Genomic DNA, 21,902 nt, shown 5'->3' with positions numbered 1-21,902 from the left:
ATCCACCGTTTTTCGCAGTGGGGAATAACACGCTGGGGAACAGGGCAAGTGGCTGGCTGTCAATGTCTTGACTTGAACTAAGAAAAATCAGATGCTCTCCTTGTCTATAAGTATCCAGGTGTGATTAAAGGAGTAAGAATTTAGTTTAAAAAACAATTTTTTTATTAGGGAGATGAGAGAAAACGGTAGAGTGAAACTGTCCAAGATGGGTGGACGACTGTCTTTTTTTACTCTTTCCTCTCTAACTGTTTTGCCTTCTTTCATTAAAGAGCCCTCTTCTTTTTCGTTCGTTATCAACCCTCTTCAATCAGCATCTTCATAATTTCCGTCTAAAACTTTATTAAAAATTAATGTTTAACATTGATTATTTTCACTTAGGCATCGTTTGGCATGTTACCAAATTCGCTAACAAGGCCATAGTCAACACCCTGCGCTTTTACACCGTTACTCACGGCCACCGTCTTCCTCCGCTGTTCTGGTAAGTTAAAGACTGACCACAGCAAATCTATCTTGAAGAGAGGAACAACCCAACGTAGGCACCTATGGATTGCGTTTGTAAACCAAAAATTACAGTTAAATTGGAAATTAATTTATAATTTTCAAAATAATAACCTACCTGTCACGACATTAAACATCTCTATTTAAAAAAAACTTGCGATTTTGTTTCTTTCCCTCGTTTTTAAAGAAAAAGCTTGGGCCACGTTTGCCAAGAGTGACATAGACATATTACCAAACAAGTATCGAACAGAGTTAAGTGTAGGTGAGAAAGATTATACACTTGGTCATAATTAATAGTTGCTCTCTGACTGCCGGTTCATTTTCTAAAAGATCTCCATTTCCATAATTTCATCAACGTCATCAAAGCTGCAGCTTGATGTTGTTGTTTTTGGGCACTGTCCTTCGTTGAACACGACCGATTATCTCTATGGTTGCCGACCTTATGTTCTTGGTTGATAAAAACAATCTTAACGTCTTCAGCGATTCCCAAAATAGCTTTCAAAAGCTGCCTTTTCGGTTATATTTGGTCATTATCTGGGAGGAAATACATTGCAGAAATATGGGATTAGAACGATGATTGCTACGAATAAAAAATAAAGATTAACCCATTTCGTCCCCAATGGGGCTGGAAATGTCTATTTCAACAAATTTTTCGCCATGTTTTCTTTCACGTCAAGAGCTACTTGATTCTCTTCGAAAAAAATCGTTTGACTCCATTTGTTTTTATAGTCCTCGAATTTACCTCAGCTGAGTCGCCGACAAATTCACTTTCTGATTTATTTGGATATTCTTCTTTTTATTCTTGGCCTGACGAAAAATATTTTTCGTCAGAAGATTCATCGCTTGAGGCCTCAGCATGACATTCAGGTTGGAAAGTTAGAACTTACCGACTGTGTTTGACGTTGTTCCTCTCGGTGATTTGAGAAGTGAATGAGTTATGGGTGATGGTTTGCTGTTATCTGGTGTTGTTTCTTGCTTTTGTGAAGAGGAAGCAAACAAGCAAGCAAGCAAACATTCTTCTGGCCTTCTTCGCCTTTTTAGTGGTTTTGTTTGTGGAACAATCAGAGCTTCTTCTGCTATAGCGTGTCGTCGATATGTTACTAGCCACAGCATGCAAGTCTTTGGTTTCATTGTTCTGTCTGAATTTTGCCATACCGGCACTAACCCCAGTCAAACAACCTTATTAATAACACGCTAAGAAAAGAAATGTTAGACATAACGTAAGCGCGTTGATCAAATTATTTCTTCTCCAAAAATCTACGCACTAAAGAAGTAGAAAACTTGAAAAAGCATTTTCTTAATTTTTACAGAAAATGTCTCCAAACAGGATTTACAAAAGGATAATAGAGTTGAAGTAATCGGGGAATCTGGAAAGAATAGTATCAATAAATGAAAAAAATAACATTTACAATTTATTTTTAATTTAATTTCAGATGGAAACTATGCAGGGCTCTTCCCTAGCAAGACAGGTTTTCTAATATCGAAAAACGATTGATACAGGGTTGTAGATCTTTTTACGCTGATCATTTTTAATATAGGGTTTAGGGTGTGCAAATGAGCGGAAGTGCCCGTAAAACGCGTTCAAAGTTTTGAGTTTTACGGAGCTGACGCGCAGCCCAAGCCGGCCAGAAAGGGGGGTCGAGCGGGGGGTGGCGTGTACCCATGGGAGAGGGGTCAGTGAAGGGGGGTATACCTGGGCCATACTATAACAGACAATGTTTTCCCTTTGGCTCCCATATCACCGGTGGTCTAATGGTCAGCATCCCGGTCTGATATGTCGAAGGACCGAGGTTCGAATCTCGGCCAAGTCGAAAAATAAGGTACAATTAAATTGATAAATAGGATTTTTTAAATTTTTAAAAGACCATAGCAACTGTCACTGCTCTATCATGCGGTCACATGTTGCATTGAATAAGTCAATGTCTTAAGCTTATTGACGGCTAGCTACTTTACGGCTCATGCTTTCCTTTTCGTCTCATGTCAACGGTAGTCTATTGGTCAGCTACCCGGGTTGATATGCCAAAGGCCCGAGTTTCGAATCTTGGTCAAGTCGGTCGGAAAACGAAGTTCAATTTTGGAAAAATTGAACTTGAAAATCTTCCGGAGTTAGTGGAAGATAGGTATCTTCCACTTCCATTAACTCCGGTGTCATGATAACTCATATGCATGGTGCATCATGGTAACTCTTCACGACCGCGGAAATATCGTGATGACTTTGGAGAGGACAATGGAAGAAGATAGAAATGACGAAGAGCTTCAAAAATGAGTGTAATCTAACATTTTTGAAAAGTTCGACCACCGATCTTCTACTTCCATTACCTCCGGATGCTTTTTAAGTGAGTTTTTTTAAGTTAAATTTGTCAAAATTTTAGTTTTTAAATTTAGTTTTCTAATTACTAATGACTTAACCGAGTATCGAACCTCGGTCCTTTGGCATGGCAGGCCGGATTGCTGACCATTAGACTGCCGTTGACATGTATGCAAAGGGAATGCATGAGCCGTATTAACATGAGCCATCGATTAACTAAGACCTTGACTAATGTAGTGCAACATGTGACAGCATGATATACAAGTGACTGGTGCAGTTGTCTTAATAAAATTTCATAATTTAAAAATTTCAAACATTTCAATTTTCTGATTCGATTTGTCCGAGATTCGAACCTCGGACCTTTGGCATTACAGCCCGGGATTATGACCATTAGACCACCGGTGATATGGTGGCAAAGGGGAAACATGGGCTCGTATAGTATGGCCCAGGTAAATCCCTCTTTCACTCACCCCTCTTCCAAGGGTGCGCGCAGTCCCCTCCGCTCGACCCCCCTTTCTGACCGGCTTGGGCTGCGCGTCAGCTCCGTAAAACTCAAAACTTTGAACGCGTTTTACGGGCACTTCCGCTCATTTGCACACCCTAAACCATATGTTAAAATGATCAGCGTAACGAGATCTTCAACCCTGTATCAATCTTTTTTCGATATTAGAAAACCTGTCTTGCTAGGGAAGAGCCGTCTTATTGATTCAATTGCTCATTCCTCTACTGAAATTGACATAAATTTTACAACAACACACAACCAAGATTTTGATAATCCCCCATTGCATCTTAAAATTATCCAAACTTATATAAGACTTATCTTTCTCAACATGTCATCCACTTCTTAAGGTATATCATTTCCGGCCCACGCAATACCTCCCATATGACTGTGGATATCTGGGAAAGGCTAATGGATTTCCAAGTGGTAGCAACAAGCATTGCCTTCACCCTTGTTAAGATTTGAACGCTATTCGTTGGTGGGTTTTTTGTAAGCTATGCAATCAGACTACTTACAGCTATAAGGTTTTATGCTGGGATAGTCAAAGAGATAAGAAGATTAGTGGCCAACATGGTTTCAGTGTTAAAATACACAGCTGTCGATTTGAGTAGCGCAACTAAGGACTTCCAGTCACATCTATAGACCTTCAATATATCTGCCCACTGTGACTCCCTTGAATCCATCTCCCCTGTATGGTTCTTTCTCTGGTTCATCCGAGTAACGACTGAGTCATTTCCACTTTTTCGATCTGTATTGAATTATACTGTTTTTTTAAGCTTTGATTGCTGCTTTGGACTCTTAAAGATTCGAAACCTAATACCCTTGCTCAGCCTGGTTATAAAAAGGCTAACCTCAACTGTAACTTTGGCAATTAGAACTCTTTCAAACCAGTTCTCAACAACTTCTGATCTAGTTTCTTCAGCAATTGAGAATGGAAATGGATTTCCAAGTGCTAGTAGCAAGCATTGCCTTCACCCTTGTTAAGATTTTAACGTTATTCGTTGGTGGGGTTTTTGTAAGATATTCCACACTAATCAGACTACTCACAGCTATAAGGTTTTCTGCTGGTATAGTCAAAGAGTCCAGACGAGAGTCGCAACTGAATGAAGGAACATTACTCACTTCACGACAGAAACGTAGTTAATCCCTATGGAAATCCTCTCCATCCAAGTTTGAATCCAATGGATAAGAATATTAGTGACCAACATGGTTTCAGTGTTAAAATGCACAACTGTCGATTTGCCTAGCGCAACTAAGGACTTCCAGTCACATCTGTAGACCTTCAATCTATCCACTGTGACTCCCTTGAATCAATCTCCCCTTTATGGTTCTATCTCTGGTTCATCCGAGTAACAACTAAGCCATTTCCACTCTTCCTTTCTGTATTGAATTTTGTTGTTTTTTAAAGCTTTGATTGCTGCTTTGAATTGTTCAAGATTCTCAACCTTATATCCTAGCTCAGCCTGTTTGTAAAAATGCTAAAACTGTGATTTTGATAATTACAACTCTTTCAAACCAGTTCTCAACAACTTCTGATCTGGTGTCTTCAGAAATTGAGAAGTCTTTATCCATGATCAACCCTCTCAAGTAACGTCCGGAGAATTGGTTATCCATTGGCACTCCTTCCTTGATTGCTAAAAACTATGGTTCTACTAGTTGTATATAAAAAAAGAGGGTAAATAAACGTTTCTATTAAGTTTGTCACAAACGACTCGTCTCCAAGAAGAGTTTATCCGCTTCTCAGAACAACATGAATACTATGGGATAATATTTATTTATTAAGAAACAATATTTCACGTAAAGTCAATTGAAAGCTCTCAGACTTGAAATAACCATGTTGTTCTTCAATTTTGACTATTTAAATACCAGACCTAGTCGCCAACCTCGTCTAAATACGCAACTCTAACCCTGCAAGGTTTCCTTTTGTTGTGTTCAAATTTTTTTGTTTGTCGTAGTGTACAACAAACAAAAGAACAACATGGGTTTTTATTTCAACTCTATTAAACTTGTTTTATACACCGAATCTTTTTCCAATCTTTTTTCTATGTCAAAGTTATTGATAATTAAATAAGGAGGCTATTGTTTTTTGTGAGAAGGGGAATTTGTTAGTATCAGTTGGGGTTACAACAGTCGAGGGGGGTTATATTCGATCCCGCGGGGAGGAATTTGTTAGAGAAGGCGTCATCCATGATCAACTCTCTCAAGTAACGTCCAGAGAATGGGTTATCCATTGGCACTCCTTCCTTTACTCCTAAAAACAGTGGTTCTACTCGTTGTACATAAAAAAGAGGGTAAACTGACGTTTCTTTTAAGTTTTTGATAAACGACTCGTCTCCCAGAAGAGTTGATCCATTTATCAAAACTTCAAATACAACGATCTCTATACAAAATATTTAATAAGGTTTTTGTTGCTCTGTCCCTTCTTACTTACTGTGTTGCGATTGGAAGTCGCATTCTTATCCATCTTGTCGTGTATTTTCATTCAATATGTGTAAGAACTAGCCTATTCTGTGTTTTTCGTTAATCAAAAGGTACGGTGATTCAAACTTTATTTTTAACTGTTTCACTCAACACAGCATAATAACATCCTCAAGTGCCTGCTTCATCTGTATTCTGCTGAGTGGATTGAGTCGTGTGTGTTTGACGTAGAAGAACTCTCTCTATATATCCATCACTTATATCAGGTATATGGCATCCATTTTAATGATTGAGAGGTCTGAAGAAGATTGGAAATGTTGTCTCCGGGGTTGAACCGGTAAGCTATTGTTTTTTTTAACCAAGGCGAAACATCTCCAGCGTTGATTATACTCAAAGGTTATTTAAACAGATTAGCAAACTAAATTTTGGATCTGGAATATTACACCTAGTCCTTTCTGGGATACTGTTTTGTAGCTGTTGTAGACCCCCCCCCCATATTTGTACGACACTGTACAAATGTGCAAATTAGACATTATTGTACACCTTTGAGCAAAAGGGAACAAAAATCTCTCTACCGACCAGATTTCTATCCTGTCCTCATTTTCAGGATTGCTCATGTTTGTAAAAAACGGTTAATTAGGATATGGGACTTACCCAACCGTACATCTGGGCAAATAATCCTAGTTAAACTTTTTATTTAAGAGGCTTTATTTATTAAATTATAATATTATAACTGTTGAAAAAAAACTTTTAGCAACGACGGTAAAAGAGCCGGGAATTGTTTTTTTGGCCATAGCAGTCGACGGCAGCTGATGGACTGACATTGCAAGCAAAACCTTTATTTCCTAGTTTTGTCAATGAAGTTAACTGAAGATAGAAGTTTATTAAGAATAAAATTGAGGGAGTGCATAAGAATAGTTACTTGTGTAGAATGTTAGTAGAATAATAACATACTTTACCTCGGGGAAGCTACATTAAAATTTAATTTCTCAGATGTAGACTTCACCACTTCTGTTTTATATCCTGGTAAATAAGTCCTGGTAAATAAAAGAATAGCTACTAATAAAATTAACAACACTTAAAAAATTAATACCTTAATTCAAATTAACAGATGATTAGGACGAAATCTTGGGAGATTATCATTCAGATCAAGATTCTGAATACAATAAAAAACAAGTTTGATGAAGACGAAGTATTTTTCAAATTTTCATGCAAGCTAAAGTAAGACAGTTCAGATCTTTTTTAATAGCAAGGTTGAACTTGCGCTACTTTTCCTTCCTTAAATTATGAAAGCTTTTCCCGTACATTTAATTTAATTTTTCTTATCAACACAGAAGTTAGCTTATTGGTTTTTTTGTACGCTTGAACTTATAATACCCTTATCTTATAGCAAGTAATCAAAGATCTTTTAATAAGAAATTATTTTTGATCAGCAACGGTTTATTATTTTATTGTGTTAAAAACTAAAATATAAATGGGCAACTTATCGGATGTTTAAATAATTCTTCTACCGGCAATGGTAGTCGGTGAAATAGGACTAAAACGAAATAGGACTGGTAGAAATAGGACTACGTTTTAGGACTAGTCAAATTAGGACTGGTCGAAATAGGACTACATTTTGCAACTCATTATTGCCAGTCCTATTTCTCCTTACGAGCAGTCCTATTTCTACCATCCACTAGTCCTATTTCTACCTCCCTGGTAGCACACTTACATCCATCGTCTATCATATAGATGTCTTAATGTCTAAATCAAATCTGATCTATCTGCAACCTAAATTGGATATCACATGGATACTCAATTTACTACGGCCTTATGCTATCTTCGTATAGATGTCCTATAGATCTACGTTTCTCATACGAACACGGACATCCATTTGTGTCTAGAAATTAGACGCTTAACAGACAGACGTAACATGACGTCTATGAGATGTCCAAATTATCTGTCCACAGGATAGATGAGGAAGACAAGGACTTTACATTTTCATAATTTTAACTGCTAGTATTAATTTAAAGCCGTTGAACAAAACACAGTTAAAAAGTAATATAGAGTGGTGTAGTGGGTAGAGCACTGGAGTACCACTCCAAAGAACGTGGTTTCGCGCCCATCGAGAAACGTTTCTTTTTTTCTTTTTGCTTAAATTTAAGTCTTTTGAAGACGGCTGTAAGCCGTACCCATTTGGATGTCTTACAGCGCGACATTAGTATAGACATAGGCAATCCTATGGACGTCGGGTTAAGACATCTCACTCGGCTGCAAAAGATGGGCGACGTACATCCTATAGATAGAGGCGTGCTACCAGGGCTGACCTATTTCAACAGATAAAAGATCTGGCATCCTTGTCGGATTTGCCAAAAAGACGAATGATCCGTAGATCCGGCACCGTTCATATACTATTCAGCCAATTAAACTATGTTAGTAATAGTCCAGTTCGTTTTTCATTTGTAACTTGTATATTTCAAAACTTTTTTAACTTTTTTAAATTGTTCAAATGGTAATTTGCTATTCATTACCATAGATATTGATTTATATAATGCAATATGTGATCGAATGATATTACAGTACCTGAAGCTGTTGTGATTTAAAATTTTCAAAATTAAATTTTTATTTATCTCGTCTTGACCGAGAATCGAACTTCGATCCTCAATCAATTGGTATGATAGAACGGATTGCTAACCATTATATCACCGTTGACGTTTTAGAAAAAGGGAAAAGATGGTGCCGTATGGTATGGCCCAGGTAAACCCCCCTTCTCTTACCCCTCTCCCATGGGTACGTGCAATCCCCCCCGTCCGACCCCCCTTCTGGCCGGCTTGGGCTGCGCGTCAGTCCCGTAAAAATCGAAACTTTTAACACAATATCTTATTTCCGAATAAACCTTAAATTGCATATCAAATTGATATTTCTAACAAATGGGCTTTATTAACATGATTGTATTCAACCTTTTTATAAAAAAAAAGTTAAAAAAGTTTTGAAATATACAAGTTACAAATGAAAAACGAACTGGACTATTACTAACATAGTTTAATTGGCTGAATAGTATATGAACGGTGCCGGATCTACGGATCAATCGTCTTTTGGCAAATCCGACAAGGATGCCAGATTTTTTATCTGCTCAAATAGGACAGGTAGAAATAGGACTAGTGGATGGTAGAAATAGGACTGCTCGTAAGGAGAAATAGGACTGGCAATAATGAGTTGCAAAATGTAGTCCTATTTCGACCAGTCCTATTTCTACTTAGTCCTAAATCGTAGTCCTATTTCTACCAGTCCTATTTGGTTAAGTCCTAAATCACCGCCAATCCCGGCAATTATGGCATTCGCAGTGAATGATTCGCTATTTGTGCCAAAATTTGGCTGATACCTTGGTTGATTACCTTGGGGTTTAACCTGATTGTAACCTTCATTACAATAATGTAATATAACAATTTCATAATGCCAGAACGGGACCAGTGATAGAGATTAGAAAGATAATGCAGTATTATTCGTAAATTCAGTAAATTTAGATAGGTAACCTAGCAGCAGCAGCTTCTTGTACCTGAACAGAAGGCAATAGTCTTTCACTCGACGTGAACGGTGTCTTTCCCCACCCCTCTGAAGTAAAGTGTTCCACAGAGTTTGGTACTCGGTCCTATCTTTTACATTCAAAACAACACTCCAATGCATGAAATAGATGTATCCGCTGGAATCTCGGACCACTAGCTTTAAGAGGACTCACAGAAATATGACTTTTATTCCGTCTTCTTTTGCAGTTTATCAATAATACGCTAGGGAAAAGGGTAAGGGGCTTTTTTTCAATGTCTTGGAATGAAAGAAGACAAATCAGGTAATCTCATTATCTCTTCAAAGAATAACAGACGGAAAATGCATCGTATCGATTATGCTATGGTTGGTCAGCATAATCCCCTCCCCGTTAGTCAAAAATGTTACATTGCTACCAGATATTCCTACTACGCAATGGGAAAGCAGGTCCATAGTAGCAGAAAACTATTTCCATTATATAAACAACCTAGCCAAGAGATCTTTTCTCCTGCAAGAAGGCGTATTTCCATTTTGCCAGGATCAAAAAATCCCATTCTCTCTGCCGTGATCCAACTGGTATGGGCTTATTAAATGTCTCAATTTGATTTAACGGCTTTTATGCTTTGCTTTGCTAGACCGATAACCCCCCTCCCCATCGAAAAGCCAAAAAATGGGAATGTGTGGCAACATCGATTCCTTTATTACCTCTGCTATGCCAGTGGAATATGCACACAGAATCTTAAGAAAAATCCAATACCTAATGCAAATAATACAAAATAACTGAAAAAAGCTGTTCAAGCAACTGCATGACTCTTGTTCTTGCTCAGAATGGAGATCCATCATAATATTAATTGAAAATTCTATGTCAAGTGTAAAACCCTTCGTCATCGAAGGGTCGGTTGACCAGGATTACAATTACACAAGTTATGATACATCTGTGTTGGTTTAACTGGGCTCAACTCCGAAAAACGAGTACCGCCCGAATGTATTTATGATGAACACGCGTGTGTGTGTGAGTACAGAGATACATACAAATTTAAATGCATGTAGGTAGTTACAGTTTGATAAAATTCAATATACTAAATATAATAATATAATAAATAAACTAGAATAATGGTAAAGAAATAAAAAAGTGAGCGTTGGGGAAACTGGTGTTACGATCCGTATTTTATGGCTAGATTCTAAGAAAGTGAAAACAGGGGAAAAGACAACGTAGGTAAACGTGGGCTGGACGACAGAGGTTCGTCATCGGGATGATGAAAGGGGAAAGAAAGGAAGGTGCAGAGCAGTGCGGGTCACGACGGTGAAAGAGATGGTAGTGGAATAGAGAGCTGAGAGAGAAGGAGGGCTGTAACATTAGGGCCCTAACATTTGGTGTCAGAAGTGGGATCGGGCGACAGAAAGGTTGGGGCAAGGCTCCGACTGCCCGTTGATACCCACGTGTATTAGTGAGAGTGATTGGCGAAAGGGCCGAGAGTGCTCGAAAGAACGAAAAGGGCTGTGTGAGCCAGACAAAAAGGGCTATGTGAGCCGGTCGAAAAGGGCTATGTGAGCCGGACGAAAAGGGCTGTGTAAGCCGGACAAAAAGGGCTAATATCAATACAAAAAAATTAAAATCAGGCCTGATATAAAACTAACGCAGGTCTATTTTTTAAAAAAGTCGCGTTTCCCTAGCCCTAGCCGTTTAACTAAAAAAAAGGCCAAAGTGGCCTAATTTGCATAAGGTCCTCTCGGCTTTCCAAAGACTTTTAGAACGGCTCAAAAGTACTTCGGAAAATGAGAACAAAAATCTGAAAAAATTCAGAGGTGTTTTCACTACCTTAACCGATGTACATACCAAATTTGAAAGAATTTGGTTAAAAACTGTACTACTGAGAGGACTGCAAAAACAGCGTTTTTGCATAAGTTCCTCTCGTTCTTCCAAAGACTTTCGGTAGGTACTGTATTAAGGGGGAAGAATTCTAGCTGATTTTAAGGTTAATTATTTCAAGCAAGATCAGAAAACGCCCTAGCTTGGAAAATAAAAGCTAATATCTGCTAAAAAAAGGGGGAATCATGTTGAGATGACCAATTTTGAGGTATTTGCAGCATGATAAGTGGTTTGATTTTTTAGCCTAGCACTGCGTGAGCTGTTATTAGCTAACAGTTAAATTATAAGCTAAAAGTTTCGTACGGGGTTGTGTACCGGCTGGGTTTAAAGAAGGGGATGGGGTATAAAGTTACACTAAGGGCATATAGCTCGAACGCCGACCTGATCAATCGTAGTTGAACGTCGCAGTCGCAAGTTTAACAGTTTCAGCAGTCTGTGGTTTCAGTTTTGGTTTCAAAGTAAGTATAAATTTTGTCAGTCAACTAAATTAAGGTAATTATTTTTCTTTTCCTTAATTTCAGATGGGTAATACCCTTCCGAAATCTTCGGACAGCTCTGACATGAGTCAGATAAATGATCTTTCGGGTGATGAAGAAAAATACATCCAAGACGTAACAGGTTTGGTGTCATTTGGGATATTCAAATTTCTTGTTGTGCCTTACTTGAAGGACCTCAATGAAATGCGAAAAGCCTATTTCAAGAAGGCGACACAACAAAAAAAGGAAAGGTTTTTTCACAGACAAACTGAGTCAGTCAAAATTGAGACTGAGAAGTAAAGAACAGGTGACTTCAGCAAGTTCAGCTTTCAAGAATTCTAAACTTATCCTACTTTTCGTGCTACGAAATTCTCGTAGAGCATTTGGCGGCAATATTTTTAGGTCGTTCTTGACGCAGGAATATTGAGTAACGAGCTTCTCTATGTGACTACTAGATTGCGCCACCGCTCGGGTTGGCCCACGGACCCGGCGGTTCAACCCGTCGCCCGCCCCGTTAAAAAAAATGCCTCGGTGGGTCGAGTCGGGTTGGGGTTTTTTTCGTTCAGCCCGGGCGGTGGCCCGGGTTTTCATCGCCCGGGCCACAGCCCTACCTGCTGGGTTTGCGTCTTCAGCATTTCGGATGTGGCAAGTTGGCAACATTGGGTAGCAGACGTCACTGTAATTTTCTTTATTTACATAATATAAAAATGCTTTATCTTAAATTTTTCATTAGTACACTACACTGTTACAATAGATAGAAGTAGATAAAAGACTTGGAGCTTGTTCATTGTTAGGTTACGTATGTGATCGATTTCGCCGTGTTAAAAATTTGCCACGTATCTCAGTTTTTTTTAAATATTTCTGTAGAAGTGCATACAATAGCATACAATAAGCTCGAAAACTTTAGTGATACCACACTACCACGTCTGTGGTGATACAGTTGGACAGTGTGATTAGTTTGTTAATTAAACTTTCAACATGAGTGGACTCAAGGCATTTGTTCTTGGTGCTACTGGAGAAACTGGAAAAGAACTCATCACTGCACTGGTTTCCAATAAGGCTTTCACCGAAATTGCCATAATTGGACGAAGAATTGTTGATTTAAAAGAAGATGAATTTAAAATTGTTAAGCAGGAAATTGTTGATTTTGAAAAATTAGAAGATTATGCAGCAGTTTTTGAAGGATTTGATATTGGCTATTGTTGCCTTGGTACTACAAAGGGCAAAGCAGGAGCAAATGGTTTCATTAAAGTTGATCGAGACTATGTATTCAACTCAGCACAACTTGCTAAGCAAGGAGGCTGTAAGCAGTTCCATTTACTAACATCTCAAGGTTCCAATAAGAATTCATGGTTCTTGTATCCAAGGACCAAAGGAGAAGTTGAAGAAAAAGTAGCACAACTTGGATTTGAAAAATTAGTTATTTATCGCCCCGGACTACTTCTCTGTCACCGACAAGTAATTTTAAATACTAAAATTTCATTTTATTTTCCAGTGCTGATCAAAATCTTTTTATAGGAAAGCCGGCCTGTGGAAAGAATGTTACAGTTTGTCATTGGTTCTGTTGATTGGTCTCGAAAGGTGAGCATCCCAACCAAAGCTATTGCTCAAGCGATGATAAATTGCACTCTTCATGCGACTTCAGATGGACCAGCAGTCAATATATTAGACAATCAAACCATTTTAAATTTGTCTAAAAATAACGAAAATTAATCGATAATTTTCTGCTTTTGGTGCTAACCTTTTATGGACTTTTTCATTTGTTTGTTCATCAGATCACACGAAGTGTTGTAGCTCTTATTCAGTGGTAACGCACATTAATACAAACACGTTTTCTGCTAAAATATAGTATGTTTTTTTATTTAAAGAATAATATTTTTAGATCACTAGGATCAATTATAACTGGTAATATCTGCCAGTTTCTTTACGAACCAGACAATTAAGATATTGTAGGCCTATTAATATGGCATGTGTTTTTCGTAATAAAAGAGTTGGATTTTTTTCGCACGATCTAGCGGTTTGTTAACAAACCAGACAATTTGAGACAGATACTGTCAGTAATCTTGTAGATTGTTCGGTACATCTTGTAGATTTATGAGGTTTCTTTATAGTGAAAACTAGTAAGGCATTTAAATTTGGTTTTGAGAGTAACCCAGAAACACGGATCAAGAAAGCTATTACCCTATACTATAATAAGTTATAATAACTTTGAACATTTGTTTTATGTTGTTTGCAAAAAAAAATCAATCCATTATTTTCACCGACATGAAAGAACATCCGCAGATTGATTTGTCCTTTACATCTTTAATAATGGGCAACAGTTAATATCATAAATAAAATCATCGGCAGATCTTTAAAATATATAAATACATATATTTCAACGAAAATACATATCGACTCATCGAATCTTAATTGCTGCTCTTAGTTTTGCGGACCTGCTGCGTGGATTTCCATTAACTTCTTCGTCTGAAGGAACAAGGACATGTTTGTTGATGGATTCCCACTTCCGTTCCATCTCTGCCAAAGGAAGCAATGGATCAAGTTGTCTGCCATAGTTTTTGTATATCTCTTCACTTTTTGCAGAATAATCGAATCCATGGAGATGTTCCTTTACGATTCTGAAAAAACAAAAACACTTTTATGTCAAAATTGTAACATCGCAACAGCTAAAATAAGACTTACCTGTCCTCTAAAGAATGGAAGGTGATTGTAACCAATTTGCCTCCAATTTTCAAAGCTCGATGAGCATATCTTACGGCAAATTCAAGTTCATTGAGCTCATCATTGACGAGAATTCTCAATGCTTGAAAAGTTTTGGTAGCCACGTGACTTGGTCGTTGAAGTTTATCGGTTCGGGTACTTAAACCACAGGTACTTTCTATCAGTTGCGCCAATTCATGTGTCGTTTGGAGACTTTTGAATAAATATCGCGCTTCAATAATAGCTCTTGCAATTTTTTTGGCCTGTTTTTCTTCTCCGTAGACTTTCAAGACGCGAGCGAGACTATCTTCGTCAATATTAGCAAGAATATCTTTAGCTGAAGGCTGGTTTTCCAATCTATTTTGATCCATACGCATGTCTAACGGTCCATTTTTACTCAAAGAAAATCCTCTTTCTCTTGTGTCGAATTGCATCGATGAGCAACCGCAATCAACAAGAATTCCGTCCAAGAAGTTGCATGTTTCTGGATCGGACAATAATTGTGGCAGATCACTGAATTTTCCTAACAGTGGCACAACCTGGCCATTAGTTGTTTCACTTGCTAATTGGATGGCAAGTTCATATGCCAATGGATCTCGATCCAGGGTATAGACTGTAATATTTCTGGCTGAACTTAGTAATTTTCTAGTGTGTCCTCCTGCTCCGAATGTCAAATCAAGGAACTTTTGATTTTGTTGTGGTTGAAACATTTCAAGAACTTCCTTGTGCATGACTGGAACATGAAATGCATAATTGTTTGAGCTATACTTCCTCGTTGTTCTGAAGCTCCAGCGATGAAAGCATGGGAAATGAGAGATGGACGAAAAAATATAGGAAACGCAGCGCATTTTTCCCTTATTCGTTTCAAAATTATAGCTTCTGATTTATACGTTATTCAAGCAGACTAGCAGGAGACTAGGATATCTGTTTCTAAAATATGAACATAAATTGTGGATTCAATTAATTACAGTGAACGATTTCTTTAAGAAACCGGCTTATTAATTTCAATGCTTTTTGAACAAATTTTGAATACCAAAGTGAAAATGGAAACCCGGAGTTAACTTCGAAAAATTCAAAACTTTATCATAAAAAAAAACACTACTACTGAAAGTCGTCTGCTACTGCTACTCTGGGATTTGGGCCTTAGGCGTTATGCCGTTAGACAACTGCAATGGAAAATAATGCAGGTCTTCGAGTTCAAACCAATCAAAATCAAAGCGATTCATGGATCTAGTTTTCACTTTTTAATTTATTACTACGACGTTGTTCGTTGTTCCACCTAAAGTTATTTTATGTTTCTCCGTTTGCGAACTGTGATGATTTTGAGATGGGTAAATAAATAAACAAACAATAATCGCAAAGACTACGCTCATTGTTTTTAATTATTTTTCAACGACTTTAACATCTCGAAATTTTGATTTTCGTGCTCCTTCATCCTCATCCTGATGTTGGCGACTTGGCGACGACCAGGACAATAAAATTCAAACGATAAAGTGATAAACAAAAAATCGCAAGCTAAAGTTAAAAGAATTTGCCTTAATTACTATAATACTCGATAGTCGATAGTCGATACTCGATACTAGCCATCCAGCCTACCGGCAGCTTGGAGAAGTATTTTAGTCAACAAACAATGGCGGCAACGCAACGCGAATCGTTTTTTTTCCCGGAAAATTTTCCTGTTAAAATTGTTAAATTAAAAGTCAAGGAAGGTTCCAATATAACTCTAGGTCAAATTCTCTTTCAATTTGAACCTGAAGAAAGCCCTCTTTACGAGAAAGAAAGTGTCGATTCCCAAATTAGTAATGGCCCCAGTAAACATGTTGTTCGCGCCAACTCGGCTGGATTGTTGGAAAAACTGCACGTCAACGAAGGAGATGTTATTAAACAAGGGTAATCGTTGTTTTTCGTTGTTTTTATTTCTCTTGCAGTTGTTCACGCTAGACTTTGTTTAGGTCACTCATTCTTGAGTATAGTAGCTGCAGTCATCCAACTGTTATGAAGGAAATGTGTGCAGAATGTGGGGCAGATTTGCGTGAAACTGACCAGAGAAGTCAAACAGCCGCTGTAGCCATGGTTCATAACATTCCAGAACTGATGGTTAGCATGAAGGTATATAAAAAAATAAATATGATAGTTATTTGCATATATGTATACCTTTATATATTTAGGAAGCCACTAAGTTGGGTAAAAAAGATGAAGAACGTCTTCTTAAAGACAGAAAACTGGTCCTGCTAGTAGATTTAGATCAAACTCTGATTCACACAACAAATGATGAGATCCCTGCAAATATAGAGGTAAAATTGTACATCTGATTTTTCTGGAGTTAATATTTACTATAAATCTGATTCTTTCCAGGATGTTTTTCACTTTCAACTACATGGACCCAACTCACCTTGGTATCACACTCGTTTAAGACCCTTCACCAAAGAGCTTCTTTGCAGCATGAGCTCTCTTTATGAGCTTCACATATGCACTTTCGGTTCACGCACGTACGCTCACATGATCGCAAATTTTCTAGATGAAAAGGGTCGATACTTTTCCCATCGAATTTTATCTCGTGATGAATGCTTCAGTGCGCATTCCAAAACAGCTAATCTCAAGTAAACACATCCTTATCCTATACATATTAAATAATAATAAAATGTTCATCCTTTTCTTTGATTAGAGCTCTATTCCCATGTGGAGACAAAATGGTTGTCATTATAGACGACAGAGAAGATGTATGGAACTTTGCACCAAATTTGATTCATGTTCGTCCATACCATTTTTTCCAACATACGGGAGACATAAACGCTCCTCCAGGACTATCAAAACAAGAAAAAGATGATAAGGAAGGATTTGACTTTAAATCATTAAACAAGGCGGAAAATTCATCCGAGGGATCTTCCTCCGAGGTGTTGAATGGATCTACGTCTAAGAGTGAAGAAAAAGATAAGGAATCGCCTGAAAAAGTTTTGAGTGATGAAGATGTTGGTGCTGGAACTCAAGTTGGAGGTGAAGTTACCGAAACCCCATGCGAATACGTGGAAGCAAAACAAGATGACGGTGCCATGGGTACGGCAGATGATATGAAAGAAACGAAGGACATCACCACTGAGAATAATTTGGAGAAAACCAAAGAAAACTCAAAAGAGAGCGAAGAACCCCCTTTGGAAAAAACTGTCGAAGAAAATGTACCAAAACAGACAGAATTAAGTAGTGAAAGTGAAAAATCGTCAGCAGAAAAAGAAAATGGACAAATCCATATCCGTGACACGGACGATTATCTTCTGCATTTGCAAGATATTTTGCGAAACATACATGGTGCTTACTATGAATTATACGATGGCAATCAGGAAAACGGAGACGAAACCAAAGCGGTACCAGATATGAAAATTGTCCTACCATATGTCCGTCGCAAAACTCTCAAAGAAGTTCACGTAGTATTCAGCGGCGTTGTACCCACTAACACCCCATTAGAGAGAAGCAAGCCATATTTAGTAGCTAAAAGTCTTGGAGCGAATATAATGACCCGGGTGTCTGAAGAAACTACTCACATAATTGCTGCCAGATTAGGAACCGCCAAAGTAAATAATTAAAAACAAATTATTATTGTGACATAATAGTTAACTTTTTTTAAATATATATTAATAGCTGATCGAAGCCAAAAAGTATAAACACATCCGTGTTGTAACTCCTGATTGGCTCTGGACATGTGCTGAAAGATGGGAGATTGTAGACGAGCGCCTTTATCCTCTTAACTCAGAATTTGCAATTGTTCGGAGAAAGCCTCCAGCACACTGCACCAGCCCGGATGTTGCCATACAGTTAGCAATTGCCGCTAGTGTTAAAGATGAGCAGGACGCTGCCGCTGCTGTTCCATATTACGACCGCGTCACAGGAAAACGGGTTGTCCGTCAACCAAAGAGAAGCGACAAAGGAAAAACGTTAGCAACGCCCCGCAGTTCAAATGTACCCCTCACATTTCACATAATTCATACTGATTTTTACTACTCTTAATCAAATCATTTTAATTTGTAGACTCAAAAAAAGTTTTGCGAAACAGTCAACCCACTGTTGTCTTTGTCTGTGGACGAAATTGCTGACATGGACCGCGAAGTTGAAGATATCCTTCAAGACTCAGATCAAGACTCAGATGGCGGGGAGACAGATAAAGAGCAAGATCCTTCTCTGGCAGAAGACGATTATAGTGAACAGAGACAAGATAAGAGTGAAGCCACAGCAGGTAATAATAGTTTTAAAGATTGTGTATATAATATTCGAAATAATCGCGGAAAATGTGATTCTACTCACTCAATTTTCATCTAATAGGAGGTAAAACTGACGTCGGTGAGTCACCTTCCCGAAAACGAAAGCTCGAAGTAGAAGATCACAACTTAGTCATCGGAGGAGTGATTGATCAAAATAATCCAGAAAACGATACACTTATGGTAAAATTTCGACGCGGCGAATCCATTCCTGTTTTAGACGGAGATGAGCCTGATGAGGAGGATAGCAACGAACCAGAAATCGATGAGCTAGAATCAGATGAAGAAGCGGAAGATTCTGAACTATGTCTAGCTGGTGAGGCCCTCGAGCGCGAGTTCTTAATAAGTGAAGAAGATTGATTTTTTAATATTTTTCCCCTCCACTCCATAAAATTCTAATTTGATCTCAGCCACATCTGAATGGTTGAAGAGATGTACCTGATGGATCACTGTGTACTTATTCTATTACAACAATAAACAAGAAAACATAGCTATGAATGTTTTACTATGCAAATCAACAGCTCAAATAATACACAAGGCTTTTATCAACTAAACAGCATATGGTTCATCATGTTCAAACATGTGATATTTTTTGTAAGTATCTTTATCTTATATCGATGCGGCATCAGTTGCTTCTTTGAATATCGATTTAACTTTTCCTTTTGTGCGTTATCTAGTAAATTTTCTTATTAATTTTCACTTAAAAATACTCAAAATCTAAACAATTAAAATGAACTACACCTTGATTCTGCTATCACAAATATACCAATGACCACGCATGAAGACCTAAAAAATCTTGTATAGCATCAAGCCAAACTGTGAGGAACAATGCTACTGTTCAAATAGTTTAGGGGCAACAAAATCATTAGTTGAATCAGTAAAATTTTTGATTTAAATAAAGGTAAAAAGTTGTATAATAAAAATGTACTGTAGATGAAGTAGGCTACTAGATAATCAATTATCATTTGAAGAAAGAGAAAAAGTTGTAAATCTTAGAACGATGACTTTTAATATCGATGATAATCGTAATAAATTAAGATCAATTTAAGCAAACAGTGATTCAAAATGCATTTTTGTGGATCTGATACTAATATCAGCAGCCCTACTTTTAATTTGCTACAAATCTACAAGACTTCAAAATTTATCATTTATCATTTTGATCTCTAGACAGATTTGAGATCAAATGGTGCCTCAGTTGGTTGGTGAACATAGTTCAACAAAGCTTTCTCAAGGGTTACAAGAGAGGCCTAAAAAAAGCAAACAAATTATAACAGTTTAACTTTCAAATTCACGCATTGTAAAAAATAATTAATACCTGTTAGTCCTACCGATATGTACTGGCTGTTAAGTGCCGCTTATTTACGGGAAAGAACAGAATAGAAGTAAGTAGCCCGATCGTTCACTTCATCATCATCGGTTACCATTTGGCTTCGTTGAAGTAGTACTAAAATGTTAGGCAATAAATCTTCGCAAGTCGCACCAAAATGCGACAGAGCTGACACAGCAGCTGCTCGAACTGCAGCACTTTCCAGGATGACGCGATTATAGATGAATCGAATATATTTCGAAGGCTGTTTAGTGCGTGGACCTTCTCGACCAAGTAATTGTAGGATTCGCACGGCTAATAGACTTGTGTGCTCGCATTCTTCGATCAATTCGCACAAATGGGTCAATCCAGCCTCCTTGGCATCCGGATTGTCTTCTACGATAGCTATGAAGTGTCAGCAATAGAAGCTTTGTACTCAAGTCGACCCTCATCACGAAGCATTCCTGACAGGAAGCTCATTAGTGTAGCTCACTAGTGTACTGTGCTTGCGCAGATACTTCAATCCCAGCGATCGAATAGCTTCAACGACCACCACCTATTGAAATATTTCAAATTATATAATAGATGGGCAATTTTTTTAAATAAATCAAGACAAACCTTAAATTCATCCGAGATTTCTGAGAGAAAAGAGGCAATCTGCTTCATGAGCTGATCAACCGAGGCTTCTCCTCCAGTCTTCAACAGAGTTGTGATAGCGAGAGTGGCAATTGAACGATTAGAATCCGTAAAAAAATACTCCAAATATAAATTTCAAGCAGTCACAGCAGCGGGGTGCGTCATTGCCACCTACAAAATAATATTATAATGGCTTTTTTAGGCACACATAAATCTATGCCTACATTTCATAGGGTCCGAACGTCAGCAAAGCGTAAGGCAGGCTTAGGTGAGGAGCAGAAGAGCTGCAACACGGCGATAGCAGGAGCCAATTCACGAGATCCAGTTCGACGAAGGTTTGCAATCGCGTGAGAAGCCTCGTAGATCACCATTTCAGACTTAATGTGGCGAAGACACGATTCAAGGTAATCCATTAGCGACGTCACCTCTTCACCAGCACTTTGTTCTTCTTTAATAAGTATACAAACCATACGGATCTGTCATCAAAGCCACAAGATGTAAGATCATTATTTACTAGAATCTTGAAATAATAAACACATAGAATACGCAGAGACACAAGAGTAAACGTTACCAAATGGCAAGCTGCATGAGGTGACTTGAGCGGCATTTTTGTAAGCTTGGTCCCTAGTTTCTTAACACCCAAGCGAATCCATGATACTGAGCTAAAAAAATACACTAAAAAATCACATGGACGTCCATCAAGTGAAGCTGCAGGAATAGTGCACGGCAAAATTAAATTGACGGCGATTCCCCGCTAAATAAAAATTAGTACCAACCATTTTCTCCAGTGCGATAAAAGAAGCTCTGCCCAAGTTGCCATTTTTCAGGTACGCGATGCATTTTTGGCGGTATCAACGGTATCGACGACGATGTTATCTAAAGGGCCACACGCCGTCGAACTTCTCATCAATAGCGCCGAGATCACCCAGGCGTCCATGTATGCCGGGTAACGTTCCTTTTCGTTTCTGCTCCATTAAACCGTCAAGGATGCGTCCTCGGCTAGTGTTGGCAGAAAAAGTCGACCGGCTTTGCTCCAGTCGGATGCGTATATTCCTGAGTTCTTCGCTTTTCGTTTTATCCTCGTTAGTGACCTTTGATAGAAACGAGAACAAGTTACTAAAAATAAACAGAAATAAGAAGGAATTATAAGAAAGAAAAAAAAAACCTTTTGCAATTCAGTCTGTTTTTCCGAAAGGGACTTTGCCCACTTGGGATTGTTGAATTCAAGTTCTTGAAGATTACGATGAAGTTCCGTGTAATTTTGCGATGCTTTTTCAAGTTGCTCCTTCATAGAGTCGAGGACATTTTTTTCCTTTCTTTTCTGTGCTGTGGTATCCAACTCGGACTGAGCAACGTCCATCTGAGCTTGGGTTTCATTGCAGCTTTCTAGATAATTTTAAAAGGTTAATTAAGGGGACTTGG

The 21,902-nt window shown here is 38.1% G+C and overlaps 3 protein-coding genes and 1 long non-coding RNA gene across 7 annotated transcripts; 2 read left to right on the top strand and 2 right to left on the bottom strand.

Annotated features, from left to right (window-relative positions):
* Window positions 1–12,259: 12,259 nt before the first annotated feature.
* Window positions 12,260–13,435, top strand: LOC124342450 (oxidoreductase HTATIP2-like). The gene is made up of 2 exons (XM_046795439.1): window positions 12,260–13,049; window positions 13,110–13,435. The coding sequence occupies exons 1-2, from the start codon at window positions 12,570–12,572 to the stop codon at window positions 13,302–13,304; spliced, it is 675 nt and encodes a 224-aa protein (XP_046651395.1). The 5' UTR covers window positions 12,260–12,569; the 3' UTR covers window positions 13,305–13,435.
* A 508-nt stretch (window positions 13,436–13,943) lies between these two features.
* LOC124342429 (probable methyltransferase-like protein 15 homolog) lies at window positions 13,944–15,434 on the bottom strand. Its single transcript, XM_046795420.1, has 3 exons — window positions 15,325–15,434; window positions 14,274–15,221; window positions 13,944–14,209 (listed from the first exon to the last, which is right to left on the bottom strand). Exons 2-3 carry the CDS (start codon window positions 15,137–15,139, stop codon window positions 13,990–13,992), a joined length of 1,086 nt encoding a protein of 361 aa, XP_046651376.1. The 5' UTR covers window positions 15,140–15,221; window positions 15,325–15,434; the 3' UTR covers window positions 13,944–13,989.
* A 459-nt stretch (window positions 15,435–15,893) lies between these two features.
* On the top strand, window positions 15,894–19,028 carry LOC124342389 (RNA polymerase II subunit A C-terminal domain phosphatase-like). The gene is made up of 8 exons (XM_046795365.1): window positions 15,894–16,181; window positions 16,244–16,400; window positions 16,460–16,585; window positions 16,647–16,891; window positions 16,957–17,857; window positions 17,925–18,242; window positions 18,312–18,516; window positions 18,603–19,028. The coding sequence occupies exons 1-8, from the start codon at window positions 15,922–15,924 to the stop codon at window positions 18,896–18,898; spliced, it is 2,508 nt and encodes an 835-aa protein (XP_046651321.1). The 5' UTR covers window positions 15,894–15,921; the 3' UTR covers window positions 18,899–19,028.
* LOC124342479 lies at window positions 19,027–21,866 on the bottom strand. Of its 4 annotated transcripts, XR_006918837.1 has the most exons (8): window positions 21,646–21,866; window positions 21,257–21,571; window positions 21,052–21,188; window positions 20,705–20,956; window positions 20,463–20,651; window positions 19,854–20,400; window positions 19,280–19,785; window positions 19,027–19,211 (listed from the first exon to the last, which is right to left on the bottom strand). It is a non-coding gene; the product is annotated as an uncharacterized LOC124342479 (long non-coding RNA). The 4 variants fall into 4 exon arrangements; XR_006918836.1 differs by having other exon boundaries at window positions 19,027–19,785; XR_006918839.1 differs by having other exon boundaries at window positions 19,027–19,785; window positions 21,052–21,155.
* Window positions 21,867–21,902: the final 36 nt, after the last annotated feature.

Source organism: Daphnia pulicaria, chromosome 6 (assembly GCF_021234035.1).
Source record: "Daphnia pulicaria isolate SC F1-1A chromosome 6, SC_F0-13Bv2, whole genome shotgun sequence".
Classification (NCBI taxonomy): domain Eukaryota; kingdom Metazoa; phylum Arthropoda; class Branchiopoda; order Diplostraca; family Daphniidae; genus Daphnia; species Daphnia pulicaria.
Note: the sequence above shows the minus strand (reverse complement) of the source record. Positions and strands in the feature narration are given on the sequence as shown.

Bases quoted from the DNA above. Each gene is read 5' to 3' on its own strand.
- LOC124342429 (XM_046795420.1), bottom strand. From the start codon at position 15,139: ATGCGCTGCGTTTCCTATATTTTTTCGTCCATCTCTCATTTCCCATGC. The intron at 14,210-14,273 runs GTAAGTCTTATT...TTGTTTTTTCAG, and splicing joins TTCCATTCTTTAGAGGACAG to AATCGTAAAGGAACATCTCC.
- LOC124342389 (XM_046795365.1), top strand. From the start codon at position 15,922: ATGGCGGCAACGCAACGCGAATCGTTTTTTTTCCCGGAAAATTTTCCT. The intron at 16,586-16,646 runs GTAAAATTGTAC...GATTCTTTCCAG, and splicing joins AGATCCCTGCAAATATAGAG to GATGTTTTTCACTTTCAACT. The intron at 16,892-16,956 runs GTAAACACATCC...TTCTTTGATTAG, and splicing joins TCCAAAACAGCTAATCTCAA to AGCTCTATTCCCATGTGGAG.
- LOC124342450 (XM_046795439.1), top strand. From the start codon at position 12,570: ATGAGTGGACTCAAGGCATTTGTTCTTGGTGCTACTGGAGAAACTGGA. The intron at 13,050-13,109 runs GTAATTTTAAAT...ATCTTTTTATAG, and splicing joins TACTTCTCTGTCACCGACAA to GAAAGCCGGCCTGTGGAAAG.